The sequence below is a fragment of the Leptodactylus fuscus genome, unplaced genomic scaffold (assembly GCF_031893055.1).
Source record: "Leptodactylus fuscus isolate aLepFus1 unplaced genomic scaffold, aLepFus1.hap2 HAP2_SCAFFOLD_221, whole genome shotgun sequence".
Classification (NCBI taxonomy): domain Eukaryota; kingdom Metazoa; phylum Chordata; class Amphibia; order Anura; family Leptodactylidae; genus Leptodactylus; species Leptodactylus fuscus.
In genome coordinates this window covers 126622-148116 of record NW_027440244.1, presented here as the reverse complement: position 1 = coordinate 148116, position 21495 = coordinate 126622, and the positions used below count along the sequence as shown (strand labels likewise).

The following is a 21495-nucleotide window of genomic DNA, read 5'->3' as shown; positions in this document are numbered from 1 at the left end:
TCTACTACATTACCTGTGTATAGAGAGTTATCACTGTGTTATCTGTGGTGTTACATAGGACTGCCGGTGACATCTACTACATTACCTGTATATAGAGAGTTATCACTGTGTTATCTGTGGTGTTACATAGGACTGCCGGTGACATCTACTACATTACCTGTATATAGAGAGTTATCACTGTGTTATCTGTGCTGTTACATAGGACTGCCGGTGACATCTACTACATTACCTGTATATAGAGAGTTATCACTGTGTTATGTGTGGTGTTACATAGGACTGCCGGTGACATCTACTACATTACCTGTATATAGAGAGTTATCACTGTGTTATCTGTGCTGTTACATAGGACTGCAGGTCTGTCTGTTTTCAGAGGTCTCATACTATGCAGTTATCTGTGGATATATACAGTATTTCTTGTAGTATTTGGCGGTGAGCTGGTTGATGGATATGTGTATGGCATTATTAATTCCCTATGTGCAGTGAGAGGACAGTGCTGCTATGGTAGCCCTCCGCTCTCCTCCCTATAACACACCTAGAGTAGTAGCGCAGCATCTTAATCGCTTCTCCGGGTCCTCAGCATTAGTACAGACGTCTCCCTCTAATGCGTCTGTCTCTTGGATTAGTCTGGGCGTGCTCACTTCTGACTGTCCGCAGGGACCTCTGCAGTCTCTTAAAGGGATCCTGCTGCTATGACAGAGTCTGCAGTGATGTGCTCATTGTAATGCTCTTATTCTCCGCACTGCACATGTTCTCTTATGATAAGATGAATAGAAGGTTTCTGACCCCAGCTGTGTCCTGCCCAGTGACAAATGGTGACAGCAAACTGGTAGGAGGAGGCCGAATAATCCTGTCATGTGCGCTCTGAGATAGAGCCGAATGTGGACATGAGCGAGCTCGGCGGCTGTAATAGCGAGAGCCACTGTGCAAATAACACCAGGAGGAAAGATGCCTCAAGAGTGCCACCTACTGGAGGACAGAATAGGGGATAACTTACACATCAGAGGGGGTCCGAGCATTCTTCTGATCACTGAGGGTATGAGCGGTCAGACCCCCACTGATCTGCAAGTTATCCCCTATCCTAGGAATTGGGAGTAACTTCTTTTGTGGGAAAACCCTTTAAGTCAGTTGTTGTCTTGACTCCTAGGATAGCTACCCCTGTGGGGGGGCAATAAGGGGCAACAATGTAATGGTCATACCCTATGTCCCAGGAAGGATTGTCTGGCCTATAAGACTCCCTATACCAGCTGGAAGGGTCCAAATAATGTTGAGCACTAGGACGCGGAGCGCAGTGTATAGTATATGATGTGTCCTAAAGTTGACCATTAAGGTCCAAGCTGTTTGCAAGAGGAATAAGAAAGTGTTTTTTGCTGAGCATACTAGTAATGTGAATAGTGCCGTGTCAGCAGTGTGTACAGACGCGGTGTAGTGGAGCCCCCTGTCTGCACGTGGTGTGTATGTGTATCCTCATTGCCATGCTTTACGTGTCCTTGTTATATGCAGTAACTTCTCCAGGGTTATAAGGTTACTACATTATCCTATTATCTGTCTTCTAGGGACTAAAGAAACCAAACATTGAGGAAATCAAGCACGCCCGCAATGCCGTCTTCAGCCCCTCCATGTTTGGAAGTTCCTTACAGGAGATCATGAATATGCAGAAAGAGAAGTATCCAGAAAGGCAGTTGCCCTGGGTACAAACCCGACTGTCCGAGGAGGTGTTGGCTCTAAATGGCGACCAGACCGAGGGCATCTTCAGGTACTCACTGGTGATGTGTTCACCAAAGCTGTAAAACCACAGAACCATATGCTGCATACACACATGTTACAGGGAGATTAAACCTGCCATACTTCTCCTGCACTGAAATTGGGGTAGCGGGGTGTGTGTATTTGTCCAACTGAAGTCATAGCAGAAACCCCTGAAAGCGTAAGGGACATGAAAAGCAGGAACCCCCACCATGAGGTTACTGAGCCAATGTCTACAGGCAGTATAAGGTGTCATAGTGCAGCTAGTCATATCTATATCACTGCTTGTTCTTTCAGGGTTCCTGGAGATATAGATGAAGTGAATGCCCTAAAGCTGCAAGTGGATCAGTGGAAGATTCCAACCGGCCTGGAAGATCCCCATGTTCCAGGTTAGCCAGTGATTGTACTGAATGCTTCCCATCAGCGGGTCCTTTAATAGGGTTTTCCAGGTCATATAAATCGATGGCCTATCCTTCAGAGTCTGACACCTGGGTTTCCGGCTGATCAGCTGTTTGAAGAGGCTGCAGCGTCCGAATAGGAACTGTACAGTGCTATACATTGCATAATGGCCGTGCTTCATATCACAACTGGCCATTCACATCTGAGGTTATGTGACCGATGCCGTGACATCACATGGCCTGTGCAATGGATAGGTCAGCAGATTATCAGAGAATTCCCCTCAGGTTCCCATCGGAGGCTCAGAGGATGCCCCGTTTATTTTATTCTCCATAGAGTGTATAAAGCACCTAAGTCTTTGTGCAGCATTGGACTGAGACAGGACTACAGGGGCCCGAGGTGCTCCATGGAAGACACTGGTTTAATACACATGATGTACCGTGTTTCCCCGATAGTAAGACACCCCCGATAGTAAGACGTAGCGGGGGTTTTAGGGAGGTCGGCTAATGTAAGACATACCCCGAAAGTAAGACATAGTGGGACTTTCGGGGTAAAAATAATGTAAGACACTGTCTTACTTTCGGGGGGGGGGGGGGGGGGGTGTGTTACTACTGTATCGGGGAAACACGGGGTCCGCTGTGCTGTGAGAGCCGGGGGGGGGGGGGGGAGGCCCCCTCCCTCCCTGATAATGCTCGTCTATCGTCGTTCTTCCCCCGGCTCTCACAGCACAGCGTTGTGAAGCAGGACTTTGCCGGCGGCCGTTTAACCCCCCGCGTGCCAGCCGCTTCTATTCATTTCAATGGCACGCTTCCATTGAAATGAATGGAAGCGCTCGGCACACAAGGAGTTAAAGGGATTCTTCCATTAAAAGAAGCTCTTTCCACTGACCACGTCGGAATAGCCTTAAAAAAGGCTATTCGTCTCCTACCTGTTGCCATAGACAGCGCCGCCTTCTTCCTCAGCTGCGTCCGCCCCGTCTATGTCCCCGTCGGGCCTCATGGATGACGCATGCGCAGTCGGCTCTAACAGGCTCTCGCAGCCAGAGCCGACTGCGCATGCGTCATCCATGAGGCCCAAAGAAGAGACAGACGGGGCGGACGCAGCTGAGGAAGAAGGCGGCGCTGGCTATGGCAACAGGTAGGAGACGAATAGCCTTTTTTAAGGCTATTCCGACGTGGTCAGTGGAAAGAACTTCTTTTAATGGTAGAATCCCGTTAAGCGGCGGCCGCCGGCAAAGTCTGCCTGCCGCTTCCATACATTGCAATGGGAGCGTGCTATTCAAATAGTAATCGCGCATCTCCAACTTCAATTGTAAGAAGTTACAATTGAAGTTAGAGATGAACGAATACTATTTGAATAGCGCGCTCCCATTGCAATGTATGGAAGCGGCAGGCAGACTTTGCCGGCGGCCGCCGCTTAACTCCTCGTGTGCCGCCGCTTCAATCCATATGATTGATGATGATGGGGGGGGGGAGAGAGGGTGGTTGGTTTTCCCAATATAAGACATACCCCGAAAGTAAGACATAGTGGGACTTTTGGGGGTAAAAAGAATGTAAGACACTGTCTTACTTTCGGGGAAACACGGTAGGAGTGAACTGTTCTGGGAGGTTTTTGGAGAAAATTATGTATGATGTGACTGGGGGGTACATTCTATATATCCTGGGGGTACATTCTATATATCCTGGGGGTACATTCTATATATCCTGGGGGTACATTCTATATATCCTGGGGGTACATTCTATATATCCTGGGGTACATTCTATATATCCTGGGGTACAGTCTATATATTCTGGGGGTACAGTCTATATATCCTGGGGTACAGTCTATATATTCTGGGGGTACAGTCTATATATCCTGGGGGTACAGTCTATATATCCTGGGGGTACAGTCTATATATTCTGGGGGTACAGTCTATATATCCTGGGGGTACAGTCTATATATCCTGGGGTACAGTCTATATATCCTGGGGTACAGTCTATATATTCTGGGGGTACATTCTATATATCCTGGGGGTACAGTCTATATATCCTGGGGGTACATTCTATATATCCTGGGGTACAGTCTATATATTCTGGGGGTACAGTCTATATATCCTGGGGTACAGTCTATATATCCTGGGGGTACATTCTATATATCCTGGGGGTACAGTCTATATATCCTGGGGGTACAGTCTATATATCCTGGGGGTACAGTCTATATATCCTGGGGGTACAGTCTATATATCCTGGGGGTACAGTCTATATATCCTGGGGGTACATTCTATATATCCTGGGGTACAGTCTATATATCCTGGGGGTACATTCTATATATCCTGGGGGTACATTCTATATATCCTGGGGGTACAGTCTATATATCCTGGGGTACAGTCTATATATCCTGGGGGTACATTCTATATATCCTGGGGTACAGTCTATATATCCTGGGGTACAGTCTATATATCCTGGGGGTACAGTCTATATATCCTGGGGGTACATTCTATATATCCTGGGGGTACAGTCTATATATCCTGGGGGTACATTCTATATATCCTGGGGGTACATTCTATATATCCTGGGGGTACAGTCTATATATCCTGGGGGTACAGTCTATATATCCTGGGGGTACAGTCTATATATCCTGGGGGTACAGTCTATATATTCTGGGGGTACAGTCTATATATCCTGGGGGTACAGTCTATATATTCTGGGGGTACAGTCTATATATCCTGGGGGTACAGTCTATATATCCTGGGGGTACATTCTATATATCCTGGGGGTACATTCTATATATCCTGGGGGTACAGTCTATATATTCTGGGGGTACAGTCTATATATCCTGGGGTACAGTCTATATATCCTGGGGGTACAGTCTATATATCCTGGGGGTACAGTCTATATATCTGGGGGTACAGTCTATATATCCTGGGGGTACAGTCTATATATCCTGGGGTACAGTCTATATATCTGGTGGTACATTCTATATATCCTGGGGGTACAGTCTATATATCCTGGGGGTACAGTCTATATATCTGGGGGTACAGTCTATATATCCTGGGGGTACATTCTATATATCCTGGGGGTACAGTCTATATATCCTGGGATACAGTCTATATATCCTGGGGGTACAGTCTATATATCCTGGGGGTACATTCCATATATCCTGGGGGTACAGTCTATATATCCTGGGGGTACAGTCTATATATCTGGGGGTACAGTCTATATATCCTGGGGGTACATTCTATATATCCTGGGGGTACAGTCTATATATCCTGGGGTACAGTCTATATATCCTGGGGTACAGTCTATATATTCTGGGGGTACATTCTATATATTCTGGGGGTACATTCTATATATCCTGGGGGTACATTCTATATATCCTGGGGGTACAGTCTATATATCCTGGGGGTACATGCTATATATCCTGGGGTACAGTCTATATATCCTGGGGGTACAGTCTATATATCCTGGGGGTACATTCTATATATCCTGGGGGTACAGTCTATATATCCTGGGGGTACAGTCTATATATTCTGGGGGTACAGTCTATATATCCTGGGGGTACAGTCTATATATTCTGGGGGTACAGTCTATATATCCTGGGGGTACAGTCTATATATCCTGGGGGTACAGTCTATATATTCTGGGGGTACATTCTATATATCCTGGGGGTACATTCTATATATCCTGGGGGTACAGTCTATATATCCTGGGGGTACATTCTATATATCCTGGGGGTACAGTCTATATATCCTGGGGTACAGTCTATATATCCTGGGGGTACAGTCTATATATTCTGGGGGTACATTCTATATATCCTGGGGGTACAGTCTATATATCCTGGGGGTACATTCTATATATCCTGGGGTACAGTCTATATATCCTGGGGGTACAGTCTATATATCCTGGGGGTACATTCTATATATCCTGGGGGTACAGTCTATATATCCTGGGGGTACAGTCTATATATTCTGGGGGTACAGTCTATATATCCTGGGGGTACAGTCTATATATTCTGGGGGTACAGTCTATATATCCTGGGGGTACAGTCTATATATCCTGGGGGTACAGTCTATATATTCTGGGGGTACATTCTATATATCCTGGGGGTACATTCTATATATCCTGGGGGTACAGTCTATATATCCTGGGGGTACATTCTATATATCCTGGGGGTACAGTCTATATATCCTGGGGTACAGTCTATATATCCTGGGGTACAGTCTATATATCCTGGGGGTACATTCTATATATCCTGGGGTTAAGTCTATATATTCTGGGGGTACATTCTATATATTCTGGGGGTACATTCTATATATCCTGGGGTACAGTCTATATATTCTGGGGGTACATTCTATATATTCTGGGGGTACATTCTATATATCCTGGGGTACAGTCTATATATTCTGGGGGTACAGTCTATATATCCTGGGGTACATTCTATATATCCTGGGGTTAAGTCTATATATTCTGGGGGTACAGTCTATATATTCTGGGGGTACATTCTATATATTCTGGGGGTACATTCTATATATCCTGGGGTACAGTCTATATATCCTGGGGTACAGTCTATATATTCTGGGGGTACATTCTATATATCCTGGGGGTACAGTCTATATATTCTGGGGGTACAGTCTATATATCCTGGGGTACAGTCTATATATCCTGGGGTACAGTCTATATATTCTGGGGGTACAGTCTATATATCCTGGGGGTACATTCTATATATCCTGGGGTTAAGTCTATATATTCTGGGGGTACAGTCTATATATTCTGGGGGTACATTCTATATATTCTGGGGGTACATTCTATATATCCTGGGGTACAGTCTATATATCCTGGGGTACAGTCTATATATTCTGGGGGTACAGTCTATATATTCTGGGGGTTCATTCTATATATTCTGAGTTGCTCAAACCCCTGGTTCACATCTGCGTTCGGTATTCTGTGCTTGCAGGACTTTTCTCTCCACGTGTTTCGTGCAGACACCACGTGGAAACCACACGGACCCCATTATAGTCTTATGGGGTCCATGTGGTTTCTTAGCTAACCGCTTTTTAATGCTTATAGGTTTCTACTTGAGGGTGTCCCCAAGCGAACTCCCTGATTGGAATACCAAACACAGACGTGACCCGGGCCTGAGGCCCAGGTCGATGGCTATTATTACTTTATGTTTGTGTTGTATTTGTAGTTTTTCTCCTTGCCGTGCTGTGCCACAAATTTATGTGTAAAGTCTCCAACAAGAACCCTTTAAGCTTCCAATATGCCCGCTCTTCTCTTTCTCGATTTCTGCCATCAGAGAAGATTAGATGTTTGGCCGATCCCAGAAAAATTGTCAATCTAATGTGTGTGCCCAGATATAGATTGAAAGTAAGATCAGTATATACAACAGATCACTGCCGAGGTGGCATATAAGCCGGCTATACACATAAAGGGGTTATCCAGATTATCTGCAGATACATCCCCAGCAGTGCTAAATCCTCGCTGTCTTATTTTACTTGCATCTCCTTGTATCCCTGTTATTTACATGCAGTGATCTGTGGCTACACTACATTTCCCAGGATGCATCTGCCTGCTCTCACACTGTGTATACCCCTCCCTTACATCACAGCTAATAAATCCCTCCCACATCTCAGGTCACATGTTGCTGCCATGTTTCATTCAAGCTCAATCTCATACACATAAGCAACGAACACAGAGATAGCGAGCAGACAGATGCATCATGGGAAACAAATTCACCGCCCATAAATAACAGTGATACAAGGAGCCTCAAAGTCTCAATACGCATGAAAGCCTACCATTGCAATGAATAGAAGGCATGTGAACATACTCATAGATAGTTATCACGCCTGACTACCCCATACACATGTACACATGAACAGTGAGAGGGGCAAAAGCATGGGGGAGCTCAGATCCATCTGCCTGATCCGTCTCTCCCAGGGGCAGATGTTATAAGAATCTAGTGCTTGGAGTTCCCATATACATTAGATGCTCAGCCAGTCATGTCACTTGTATGGCTTTACTGATACATGGTCGACTTATAAGTTCTGAGCAGAATACAGACAAAGCACAGTATTATATGAGGGTAAGGGCACATGTGCAAAATACTGGTGAAGCATGTGCGTACCGTCATATAACTTTGTATGGTGCCTTGCACAAGTGAAAATTAGGACCAGAAAATCCAATCAGTTATTGGCCAGTGTTCCTGATCCGAGCCCAGTCAGGAGCAGCCAAGTGATCTCTGATGTTAGGGGTCTCTGCGGAGCGAGACTCTAAGTCCTATGTGCCCGACTGTTTCATGTTTGTTGTTGGGGCCGTTATTAACCCCTTCCCGCCGATGGCATTTTTTGATTTTCATTTTCTGTTTTTGACTCCCCTCCTTCTAAACCCCATAACTTTTTTATTTCTCCGCTCTCAGAGCCATGTGAGGTCTTAATCTTTGCGGGACAAATTTTTCTTCCTGATGCTGCCATTACTTATTCTGTACAATGTGTCGGGAAGTTGGAAAAAAATCAGAATGGGGGAGGGATTTGAAGAAAAACTGCATTTGTGCGACTTTCTTACGGGCTTCGTTTTTACGGCATTCACTGTGCAGCCACAATGACCCGTCCCCCGTATTCTGTGTTTAGGTACGATTCCGGGGATATCAGATTTCTATGGTTTTATTTAAATTTTAACCCCTTAACAAAAATCCAAAACTGCAAAAAAATTTTTTCTAAAAGTCGCCATATTCTGACTCCTGTAACTTTTTTATACCTCTGTGTACGGGGATGTATAGGGCGTCTGTTTTTGCGGGGCCGGGTGTACTTTTCAGTTATACCATTTTGGGGAATTGCTTTTGCTTTGATCACTTTTTATTAAAATTTTTATAAGAGGCAAGACAGTGAAAAGACGGCGGTTTGCAACTTTTGCATAGAGTAGCCTGCAATAGAAAGTATACAATGACAGGCCGGAGAACTTTCACAAGGCGCCCGGCTGTCATAGGAATGGGACACAGGCCTTGCTTTGGGTGCCTGCGATCGCCAAGAAAATGGTGTTGCCCAGGCGCCGCCTCAGTCAGCTGTGACCAAGGCGCCAGAGGGGTTAATGCCTGCCATTGGTGCAGGCACAGACCGCTTACATTAGCACATGGTGTCTGCTGTATAAAATATCCTGACCTGCTGCAGTGATCCAGGTCTAGTCCTATAGATCTGTGTTCCATTATACCAGGCGACTATAGGTAATGTGCTGTCAAGCATCTCCCCGAGCTTTTGCTGAGGTAGTCGGCTCATCCTAATCGATATATTATTCTTTACATGTCACTTGTAATCTTCACTGATAAGTGATTGGCTCCAAAATCACCAAGAAATGATAATGCCATTCATTTGGGAAAGCTGGGGCCTGTCAGGAAATCTCCTGGTACTGTGCTGGAGGTGTAACTATAGGGCCTATTAACCCCAACGCTCCTGTGGCCTCTTCCGCCTCATTACGTGGCTGTCGCAGGGCAGACTGACCTCTCCGCGCTGCCCGTCTCTCCTCTTCCTTTGCTCTCTATGACATTGCTTTGCGGTGCTACAGTATATCACTGCTGTGTGTTTCTCTGGTGCAGCACCTTGTTACCATGGCAACTAGAGGGAGGAGGGTCTGTTCTAAATGCGGAGATCCTGCGTCACCTCTTTTACACTGCTCCATATAGTACGGAGGTGTTAAGCAGCCCGGCTATGTGAGTGAGCGTGGATGGAGGGGGCTGTGCAGGTGGAGGGGCATGTAGTGCAGCAGAAAAGGCTGACAATATGGCTGCTCGCTCCTCAACAAACTGGTGGAGGAGTATGTAGTGCAACAAGAAAGGGAAGCCGTGCACAGACGTCTCTGTCTATGAGCATCCTTGCTAGAGAATGGGGTTTCCTTCGACCTTTCTGTGTGGGGTGGGGGAGATGGCGTACTCAAAGCTTTACTCCATATTACTGCCTGTCCAGACTTTGTAGGAATGTGATGGATTTATTCCTTCTGTCTCATCCCCCTCCTGCGGTTAGTGCGCCTGTCCTCACACTTTCTGTTTGTACTTATAAATATAACGTTTGTGGACCTTTGTTCCTCCTTAACCTTTTGGGATTTGTAGTTCCCCGGGTCTCCCTTTTCAAGATCTCTTTTTGTTGTCAGTGAATATGAACCTGTTATTTACACCCAAATGCTGAAAATTGCTTCTGTTTTATACTAACAGCTGAGGGTTTGTTTCACGATATCTCGGCTTAGGTTTGGGTCTGTGCTGCGCTCTCCATTGTTCTGGTCCACCGAGAGACCTGAATGATGGAGAGCCGGACCCTGTTTATGTGGTTACACCATTGTACCCCAATGACTGTAATGTGGCCTGCCGGGTGTCTGCTGGTTCAAAACTGAAACCGGCGGAGAGAAAAGTCGTCTATACAGGCAGAGAGAAAAGTCATCCATACAGGGGGAGAGAAAAGTCATCCATACAGGCGGAGAGAAAAGTCATCCATACAGGTGGAGAGAAAAGTCATCCATACAGGCGGAGAGAAAAGTCATCCATACAGGTGGAGAGAAAAGTCATCCATACAGGTGGAGAGAAAAGTCATCCATACAGGCGGAGAGAAAAGTCATCCATACAGGAGGAGAGAAAAGTCATCCATACAGGCGGAGAGAAAAGTCATCCATACAGGCGGAGAGAAAAGTCATCCATACAGGCGGAGAGAAAAGTCATCCATACAGGCGGAGAGAAAAGTCATCCATACAGGAGGAGAGAAAAGTCATCCATACAGGCGGAGAGAAAAGTCATCCATACAGGCGGAGAGAAAAGTCATCCATACAGGCGGAGAGAAAAGTCATCCATACAGGCGGAGAGAAAAGTCATCCATACAGGCGGAGAGAAAAGTCATCCATACAGGCGGAGAGAAAAGTCATCCATACAGGCGGAGAGAAAAGTCATCCATACAGGCGGAGAGAAAAGTCATCCATACAGGCGGAGAGAAAAGTCATCCATACAGGCGGAGAGAAAAGTCATCCATACAGGTGGAGAGAAAAGTCATCCATACAGGCGGAGAGAAAAGTCATCCATACAGGTGGAGAGAAAAGTCATCCATACAGGCGGAGAGAAAAGTCATCCATACAGGTGGAGAGAAAAGTCATCCATACAGGCGGAGAGAAAAGTCATCCATACAGGTGGAGAGAAAAGTCATCCATACAGGTGGAGAGAAAAGTCATCCATACAGGCGGAGAGAAAAGTCATCCATACAGGAGGAGAGAAAAGTCATCCATACAGGCGGAGAGAAAAGTCATCCATACAGGCGGAGAGAAAAGTCATCCATACAGGCGGAGAGAAAAGTCATCCATACAGGCGGAGAGAAAAGTCATCCATACAGGAGGAGAGAAAAGTCATCCATACAGGCGGAGAGAAAAGTCATCCATACAGGCGGAGAGAAAAGTCATCCATACAGGCGGAGAGAAAAGTCATCCATACAGGCGGAGAGAAAAGTCATCCATACAGGCGGAGAGAAAAGTCATCCATACAGGCGGAGAGAAAAGTCATCCATACAGGCGGAGAGAAAAGTCATCCATACAGGCGGAGAGAAAAGTCATCCATACAGGCGGAGAGAAAAGTCATCCATACAGGCGGAGAGAAAAGTCATCCATACAGGTGGAGAGAAAAGTCATCCATACAGGCGGAGAGAAAAGTCATCCATACAGGAGGAGAGAAAAGTCATCCATACAGGAGGAGAGAAAAGTCATCCATACAGGAGGAGAGAAAAGTCTTCCATACAGGAGGAGAGAAAAGTCATCCATACAGGAGGAGAGAAAAGTCATCCATACAGGCGGAGAGAAAAGTCATCCATACAGGAGGAGAGAAAAGTCATCCATACAGGCGGAGAGAAAAGTCATCCATACAGGCGGAGAGAAAAGTCATCCATACAGGCGGAGAGAAAAGTCATCCATACAGGCGGAGAGAAAAGTCATCCATACAGGTGGAGAGAAAAGTCATCCATACAGGCGGAGAGAAAAGTCATCCATACAGGCGGAGAGAAAAGTCATCCATACAGGCGGAGAGAAAAGTCATCCATACAGGCGGAGAGAAAAGTCATCCATACAGGCGGAGAGAAAAGTCATCCATACAGGCGGAGAGAAAAGTCATCCATACAGGAGGAGAGAAAAGTCATCCATACAGGCGGAGAGAAAAGTCATCCATACAGGCGGAGAGAAAAGTCATCCATACAGGCGGAGAGAAAAGTCATCCATACAGGCGGAGAGAAAAGTCATCCATACAGGCGGAGAGAAAAGTCATCCATACAGGCGGAGAGAAAAGTCATCCATACAGGCGGAGAGAAAAGTCATCCATACAGGCGGAGAGAAAAGTCATCCATACAGGCGGAGAGAAAAGTCATCCATACAGGTGGAGAGAAAAGTCATCCATACAGGCGGAGAGAAAAGTCATCCATACAGGAGGAGAGAAAAGTCATCCATACAGGAGGAGAGAAAAGTCTTCCATACAGGAGGAGAGAAAAGTCATCCATACAGGCGGAGAGAAAAGTCATCCATACAGGAGGAGAGAAAAGTCATCCATACAGGCGGAGAGATAAGTCATCCATACAGGCGGAGAGAAAAGTCATCCATACAGGCGGAGAGAAAAGTCATCCATACAGGAGGAGAGAAAAGTCATCCATACAGGAGGAGAGAAAAGTCATCCATACAGGCGGAGAGAAGTCATCCATACAGGCGGAGAGAAAAGTCATCCATACAGGCTGAGAGAAGTCATCCATACAGGCGGAGAGAAAAGTCATCCATACAGGCGGAGAGAAAAGTCATCCATACAGGCGGAGAGAAAAGTCATCCATACAGGCGGAGAGAAAAGTCATCCATACAGGCTGAGAGAAGTCATCCATACAGGCGGAGAGAAAAGTCATCCATACAGGCGGAGAGAAAAGTCATCCATACAGGCGGAGAGAAAAGTCATCCATACAGGCGGAGAGAAAAGTCATCCATACAGGCTGAGAGAAGTCATCCATACAGGCGGAGAGAAAAGTCATCCATACAGGAGGAGAGAAAAGTCATCCATACAGGCGGAGAGAAAAGTCATCCATACAGGCGGAGAGAAAAGTCATCCATACAGGCGGAGAGAAAAGTCATCCATACAGGCGGAGAGAAAAGTCATCCATAGAGGTGGAGAGAAAAGTCATCCATACAGGCGGAGAGAAAAGTCTTCCATACAGGAGGAGAGAAAAGTCATCCATACAGGTGGAGAGAAAAGTCATCCATACAGGAGGAGAGAAAAGTCATCCATACAGGAGGAGAGAAAAGTCTTCCATACAGGCGGAGAGAAAAGTCATTCATACAGGCGGAGAGAAAAGTCATCCATACAGGCGGAGAGAAAAGTCTTCCATACAGGCGGAGAGAAAAGTCATCCATACAGGAGGAGAGAAAAGTCATCCATACAGGTGGGGAGAGAAAAGTCATCCATACAGGCGGAGAGAAAAGTCTTCCATACAGGAGGAGAGAAAAGTCATCCATACAGGCGGAGAGAAAAGTCTTCCATACAGGAGGAGAGAAAAGTCATCCATACAGGCGGAGAGAAAAGTCATCCATACAGGCGGAGAGATAAGTCTTCCATACAGGCGGAGAGAAAAGTCATCCATACAGGAGGAGAGAAAAGTCATCCATACAGGAGGAGAGAAAAGTCATCCATACAGGTGGGGAGAGAAAAGTCATCCATACAGGCGGAGAGAAAAGTCATCCATACAGGCGGAGAGAAAAGTCATCCATACAGGCGGAGAGAAAAGTCATCCATACAGGAGGAGAGAAAAGTCATCCATACAGGTGGGGAGAGAAAAGTCATCCATACAGGCGGAGAGAAAAGTCATCCATACAGGCGGAGAGAAAAGTCTTCCATATAGGACTTTTCTCCCTTGTGATTTTTGGAAGTTTGTGCAACAAAGTCTCCAACAAGTGCAGATGTGAACTTGGCCTTAGGTTTTCCTCTATGAACTCTGCACCTGTGCTGATACATTGTAACAAACTGCCACTCAGGAGAGAATTGTCTGCCGCTCTTACCTTCCTTATTGTTTTCTGGGGATCCTAAGTGGCAGAAATGTTATTACCGCATAGTGAGGGGGACGTGGGATCAGGAGAAGCTTTATGTGTCTGATCTCCTGAACGACCAGGGTGTCTGGCTGCCATTAATTAATTAAAAGATATAAAACCCCTCAGTTACAGAAGAGGGGATTTCCTTCTTCCTGAGAGGGTCTCCACAGCTGAGGTGATTGGTATAAGGATTAATGTCCTCCCAGAAGGCACCTTGTAGTTTTTGACTTCTGTTATAGGATAGGTCCTGTATCCTTGGTGATTCTGATATTGTTATAGTCTACAGCTGGGGGGCGCTATTCTATGTATTGTTGTGTATACCTTCCTGCAATGACTGATAATGTTTTCTGCTCTTTTCCTTACAGCGTCTTTATTAAAACTGTGGTACCGGGAGCTGGAGGAGCCTCTGATTCCTCACGAATTCTATGAGCAGTGCATCACTCACTACGAGAACCCTGAGGCGGCCATTGCTGTTGTGCATTCACTCCCAAAACTTAACAAGATGGTGCTGTGCTACCTCATCCGCTTCCTACAGGTGATGCCGCTTCTCCCCCGTATACTTGGTGCTTCTTTCAGGCCATTGACTTGATATGATGGTAACTGCTAATCTCCCTCTCTCCTAAGCTTCGGTGCATTCCTGCAAATGGTCACGAGGGAGGGGCCATTGCTTCTAGCATAGCTTATCTCTACTGCGGGTTCCTTCACCAAGGAGACACAGTCAGAGGAGATGGCCGGTGTCAGGTCACATCTTTAGAGTCCTGACAATCTAGTGGACAGAGCTACATTGCATCCACAGTGTTTCCAATGGGGTTGTCATGATTAGTGTCTTAATTTTATAATCAGGTTCTTCAAGAGGCCGAGGGTAAATTGTCATTTTCTGGAATGTTTTGTTAATAAGGTGCCATGCACCTTGTCTGAATGGAGCAGAAGTTGCGCAGGCACGACTCCACTCCATTCATTTCTAGGTGGGCAAGAGATAGCCAAAGTACAGTATTCACCTGCACCCCTTTCTCATGGTCTTTGGGGGTCCAAGCAGTTGTGCAGCTGCGGATAAGTTACATGTGTGGGCCAATCCCTTTAATGCCGAGATAGAGCCGCTCCTGAGGGGGTTAGGTAGTTCTTCTATCAATATTGACCCCCCAAAAAAATAATCCTTAGTGCCTGTATGTGTGTAGTGACATGTGCAGAGGGGTATACAGACTTGGGATACAGACATGGAGCTCAAAATCCTCATAGGAAACGGGTTAGGTTGGTTTCACACCACTGAGTTATGGACGTGAATCTCAATGTGCTTGTTTGCTGAATTTACTGACCTATACACAGCCCCGGGAGACAGACTTCTACCATTTTAGTTATCTGTGACATTACGTCCTATATGGCCATCACTACAGGACAGCATTATATTATATAACTGTAATACCAGGGTCCGTCTTCCAGGAGAGTGTTCAGGCTGGTAAATCATGGAGGTGAAAATGGAGTCACAGATTATACCAGAAGTATTGGATGAAAATTTTCTTTTCTGTTGAGCGGTATAGTCCAGCTCCTCCAGTGCCATACGGAAACCCTACAACCGTAGAGACGTAGCCTTAGAGCTATTGGATGATGCATGTGACGTTGTCGGAGACCCTGATCGATATTATTAATAGCAACCTATTGATTGATTCTTGATGGATTTTCTTTAATTGTCTGTTTCCTCTCTCTTCCAGGTATTTGTACAGCCGGCCAATGTGGCTGTCACAAAAATGGACGTCAGTAACCTAGCCATGGTTATGGCGCCAAACTGTCTGCGCTGCCAGTCGGATGATCCACGTATCATCTTCGAGAACACCAGGAAAGAAATGTCCTTCATACGGGTCCTGATCCAGCACCTGGACACAAGCTTCATGGAGGCCATTCTATAGCAGACTGGGACGCCCCCCCTTTCCCCAGGACACGCGAATACAGGAATATTGTGTGACTGTCACTGTCATCTCATTATTCCCGGAGAGCTCTCGGCTCCCACCGCATTCTCATCCTGTACAGACAACATGGAGTGAATGATTCATCTGCTGTGGCAATAAGGACCCAACACTCCTCCACCTCGGACCAAATTTCAGCATATGGCCCTGCAAGGCATGATGGAAGTGCAGGACACTGTGACTGCAGGGTTTAATGTGTACATGTGCCAGAGTTGTGAGGCATATTGTTCTGAGAATGGCGCTGCAGCACATATAATGTGGCTGCTCCCGAAGAAGGGGTTTGCATTAGCAAGCTTATAAAATAAGCAATTGCCTCAAACTTGAGTTGATATACTCTCCCCTGTCATGCATAAGTCAGTACTCCCCTCCACATAACTCAGTGGTGCTGCCCCCTGCTGGCGGGCTACAGTTTGGAACAGATCAATGAGGTTGCTGCTAGTGAGGAGTTTCAGTTGATCACAGATTAATATTGCTGCCCTCTAGTGGTGAATATAGAAAGGTATGCAGAGGTTTACAATTCTGCCCTCTAGTGGCGGCTATAAAAAAAGGTGTCCACTGATCAGTGATGCTGTGCGCTCTAGTGAGGAATATAGAAGATATACAGCGGACAGTTAAGCTGCACTCTAGTGCTGGATATACAAAGGATAGTAATGTCTAGTGGTGGCTATAGGAAGGTATGCACGGGTCCGTGATGCCGCCCTCTAGAGGTGGCTATAGAATGATATACATATGTCAGTGATGTTGCCCTCTAGTGGTGGTTGTAGAAAGGATGGTGACGAAAGAGTGGGGACTATAAAAATATATGCACAGGTCTGTGATGCTGCCCTCTAGTGGTGGCTATAGGAAGATATACACAGGTCTGTGATGCTGCCCTCTAGTGGTGGCTATAGGAAGATATGCACAGGTCTGTGATGCTGCCCTCTAATTTTGGTTGTAGAAAGGATGATGACAAGAGTGGGGGCTATAGGAAGATATGCACAGGTCTGTGATGCTGCCCTCTAGTGGGGGATATAGGAAAATATGCACAGGTCTGTGGTTCTGTCCTCTAGTGGTGGATTAAGTAACATATGCATAGGTCTGTGATGCTGCCCTCTAGTGGTGGATGTAGTAAGGTATACACAGGTCTGTGAGGTGGCCACATGTGTCCGGGATGCTGCTGTCTAAGGTTTGCTGTAGAAAGTCTGTGATGCTGCCCTCTAGTGGTGGCCATAGAAAGCTATACACATATCAGTAATTCTACCCTCTCCTGGACTGTGATGCTGCCCTCTGGTGTTGGCTATAGAAGGATATGCGCAGGTCTGTGATGGTGTCTTCTAGAATGGCTATAAAAGCTATTCCAAGGCCCCATACACACGGGACAACTGGGACTGGAAAATCCAGTGTGTACGTCATCTGGATTTACTGATCCAAGCTTAGTGAGGAGGCCTTGTAGCCCAGCGATCTGTGATGCTGAGGGTTCTTGTCTCCTCGTGACTCAACTAGTAATACTAGATACAGTATGGGACAGTGGAGCCCCAGGATCAGAGACCTCAGACCATAAGGGTGGGGTGAGGGGTCAGACGAGCTGCTTTCCTTTATATTCTACTACTGTGACACACTCATTGCCAGGCGTCTACCTTGGTATCAATCATTGGAAACATCTTAGAAGAAAATAGATGTAAAAAATGCTGCAGTGGAAATTATTCTACAATAGTTATAAAATCAGGAGCCCTGGTGTCCAAACCTGGAGGAATTTGTTGCATAATGTGATATTTATTCCTATAAGATGGATCTGTGAAGTGCACACTCGGCCTGTAGTATCCTGTATGCTACATTTTTCCCCATTTAGGCCTGGTTCACATGTGTGTTCGGGGAGTCCCCTTGGGGATCCCCAAACGGAATACCAAATGAATTAAAAATCCTATTAGACTATAATGGGGTCTGTGTGTTTTCCGCAGTGTCCTCACGAAGTCATGTGGGCACCAGCATGGACCTCATTATAGTCTATGGAGTCTGTGTGGTTCCTTTTTAATGAATTTGATATTCCATCCAGGGAACCCCAAGCGAACTCCCCAAACAGAATACCGAACGCAGATATGATCCGTGTATGGTCACCTCAGCAGACATATATACCATACACTACATTGTCTCTGTTACTGATATTCTTATATATCTTGTTATGGTGTATATATGAAGTATATATAGTGGGACCTGAATGAAGTGCTTGTCATACGCTCTTGGCTGCAGACTGTAGACATAAGAAGACATTGGTGACTTTTGGGACGGCATCGAGTGCCCCTCTCTCCAGTGAAGAGCCTGTCGGCCTCTTTAGGGGCTCTCATTGGGGAGGGGGCCCCGGCTTCTGGCTTTGCCTGTTCTCCTGAGCTCTGGTATACAGATTACTTTATCCCACACTACATTGTCATTATGCCGGAGGATTCTGGCGCGGTCTCCACATTATCTTGGCACGTCTTGTGGAGATGCCCAGTGAGCTGTTCTCCTTATAATTGGTTCCCTGGCGGCAGAGCGAGCCGCAGATTACCATGGAAATGTCACCTCCTCCCCATGTCCTGTGCTGGGCACCGCTCGGGGACACGCATTACATTTACTGTAGAAGAGATCCCATCCGAGTCCACGAGATACAATGTGACAGGCTCAGACCTATTACACTGAACATGTGCAACCTGCAGCGACAGCCCACAGTATGTATGTCATGTGTGCAAAACTCTGATAGCAGAATAACTTTATTTATATAACACCACCAGACAGGGACACGAACAGACATTACAATGTGACAGAATAACATATGAAGGCCTTGCTCACGAGAACTGACAATCTATGAGGAGAGGAGGGACACAAGAGGTCAGAGGACATGTATAGTACAATGGTCATGACACCATGTCACCCGGAGCTTCAGGCACGTAAACATCTGCAGTCCATTTCTGTCATTTTGGTGCATCTGTGAATTTGCAGACATTCCTAAATAGCGTCCTGTATTGTGTATCCGGCTCTTATGCTGATCGGTGTGTGTCCATCGGTACTGACCCTACACTCGTGTGTTATTCTATCTGACTCCTCCTATTCACAACCTCCAGATGGTAGAGACATGACTGCAGGGTATGTAACCATATATATCACCATGTATATCACCATGTATATCACCATATAGGTCACACGGCTTCTTCCTAGATCTGCATGGGATCTGGAAACACAAAAGGACAGATCATTTATACTATTTATAAAATGATACCACTGAAATGTAGGAATTGTAATGTCTTATAGGTCACGCTGTGTCAGCCATATACCTTATATCATCACCCTCTTGTGGGTCCTCAGCTCAGAACCCTGTACAATATGCCGTCCCTAATACCAGATGCCTATGCTGCATGTCTAAACCCTGCGCCCAAAGCAAACCCTCCGAGCCTAAATACCCCAAGAGACCAACTGACTGCACTCCGGTTACTGACCCCCATGATAATCGGCCTGCGGTTACTGACCCCCACCATTATCAGCTCCTGATCCCATTGATTTGTTTCCTCTGACAATCTTGCACGGCTGACACCTGTCGGCCCCCTCAGCTTGCTGCTGCTGATACATTGACATATTATAGCTGTATATATCGGGCTCTGTACATTATCTCCCCTATGTCTGTATCACCGCCATGTTCTCCCCTGACAGTGTCATTACGTCTAGCGCACACTGATACGTGTGTGATACGTGTTATCCGGCTGCCGTTATGTGACCCATTGACAGTCTGGTGACATTGCCTAATTTAGCTATTGATGCCCAGACCTGGCAGATATTTCTACATGACAATCATATAACATTTGCTTTCCTTACTTTATTCTTGAGGTATCCTGTGAGGCTATGTAGCTGAGTGGAGATACAGCGCTGTGTAATTCCTAGTCAGGACCGTGTGTGCAGCTTTGGATGTAATAGGAGGTATGATGTAGCTCAGACAGGGGGCAGCATTGAGGTAATGCAGCTGAATATCTGCAGCTCTTGGAGTGACTGGAGTATACAAGGCAGGGTGTCATATTGGATCACTAAGAGGATATTTAGTGTTATACTGTGAAATGTTCTTAAATGCGGAGCTCTACTGCGCCAAAACATATTGCAGGATGATCCGGGTCTAAACATGTGGCCGCTGCAGCAGAAATGTAGCTTTATATTAGGAAATTGGGGTTGCATGGTGCCGCCTGCGAGGCTTCTGTCTGCTATCTCTCACCAGGTTCACCTTAAAGGGCACCATTACTGCCATCCATATAAAAGCCAGTACTCTGCCAGAACAACTCTGCGCCATCGCCATTAACTCCCCGACAGGATCAAACAGTTCAATATCCTGACTCTACACCCTCCTACCCCCCAGTTATGTCATCATTCACCTATTTGTAACCGCCACCATCTATCTGGGTCCATAGAGAGAACGGGAGCCAACGCCATCATGTGTCATAAACCAAATAAATCATTGACCGCCATGATGTTGTGGAACCAAGCACCTGCTGCATCAACGACGTGAACGTCAATCAGGGGTCAGAAAACGAAACGCGTCCGACCGGCACATTCTTATTTATTTTTTTCCATTTAGTTTGAAGTGAAACAATAGCGAGTTGTAATATAAATGATACATTGTTACCGTGTACAGAAGAAGCGCGCAATTCCTGCATGAACCATGTAACGATATATAATAACCATACTTGTCAACGTTTTCTGACCCACGTCATGGATCCAACGCCCCCCTCGCTGTTGTTATAGATAACTGGAATCCTGGGGTACGTGTGTATATCCCCTCCCCAATTACATGTACACACAGTCACCAACACGACCCCACCCTGCTCCCTGCGTACAACAACCACCAGCTTTACGGCTCTAGATACACGACAGAGATTGGACGATGTTTACATGGACTTAGTTTTTGTTATTTTTTATTTTGATTCTTCTTTTCCCCCGTAGAGCGACACGACATTGTACATGACGCTGGCCATAGAGCTTTGCTTTGTAGCCTTGTTATACGTGTTGTTTTTTTCACTGTTTTTACAGAATCTATTTAATTTTTATTTTTTACAACTGTTTTATTTATTAAAAAAAAATATGACGGAATAATTGTAAAAAAAAAAAAAATGAATTTTTTTTTTTGTGTCAGGACGAGAACAATCTAATGCAAGTCGTCCCGTTGTATCGATCCCTCCTTGGTAAAGCGATGGTTCTAACATTCTTCTGATTATTATTATTATTATTATTATTATTATTATTGAGTAGATGCAGATGTCACAGTGCGTCCACCAGAATAAAAACGGATTTCAGCATCTAAAACGAAAATGGAGTCTCTGTTATTTTGTATAACAACTACACCAATATTCTGTGGAGGAAAGTATTTTAGT

At 45.8% G+C, this 21495-nt stretch overlaps 1 protein-coding gene across 1 annotated transcript; it reads left to right on the top strand.

Annotated features, from left to right (window-relative positions):
• Positions 1-884: 884 nt before the first annotated feature.
• Positions 885-17416, top strand: LOC142187380 (rho GTPase-activating protein 39-like). Its single transcript, XM_075261584.1, has 6 exons — positions 885-956; positions 1554-1753; positions 2038-2129; positions 14543-14712; positions 15884-16644; positions 16946-17416. The coding sequence occupies exons 1-5, from the start codon at positions 885-887 to the stop codon at positions 16076-16078; spliced, it is 729 nt and encodes a 242-aa protein (XP_075117685.1). The 3' UTR covers positions 16079-16644; positions 16946-17416.
• The last annotated feature ends 4079 nt before the right edge of the window (positions 17417-21495 follow it).

What these genes read in the sequence shown, in the direction of transcription:
- LOC142187380 (XM_075261584.1), top strand. Translation starts at nt 885, where the DNA reads ATGAGCGAGCTCGGCGGCTGTAATAGCGAGAGCCACTGTGCAAATAAC. An exon ending in GGAAGATCCCCATGTTCCAG is followed by an intron (nt 2,130 to 14,542) that starts GTTAGCCAGTGA and finishes TTTTCCTTACAG; the next exon opens with CGTCTTTATTAAAACTGTGG. An exon ending in ACCTCATCCGCTTCCTACAG is followed by an intron (nt 14,713 to 15,883) that starts GTGATGCCGCTT and finishes TCTCTCTTCCAG; the next exon opens with GTATTTGTACAGCCGGCCAA.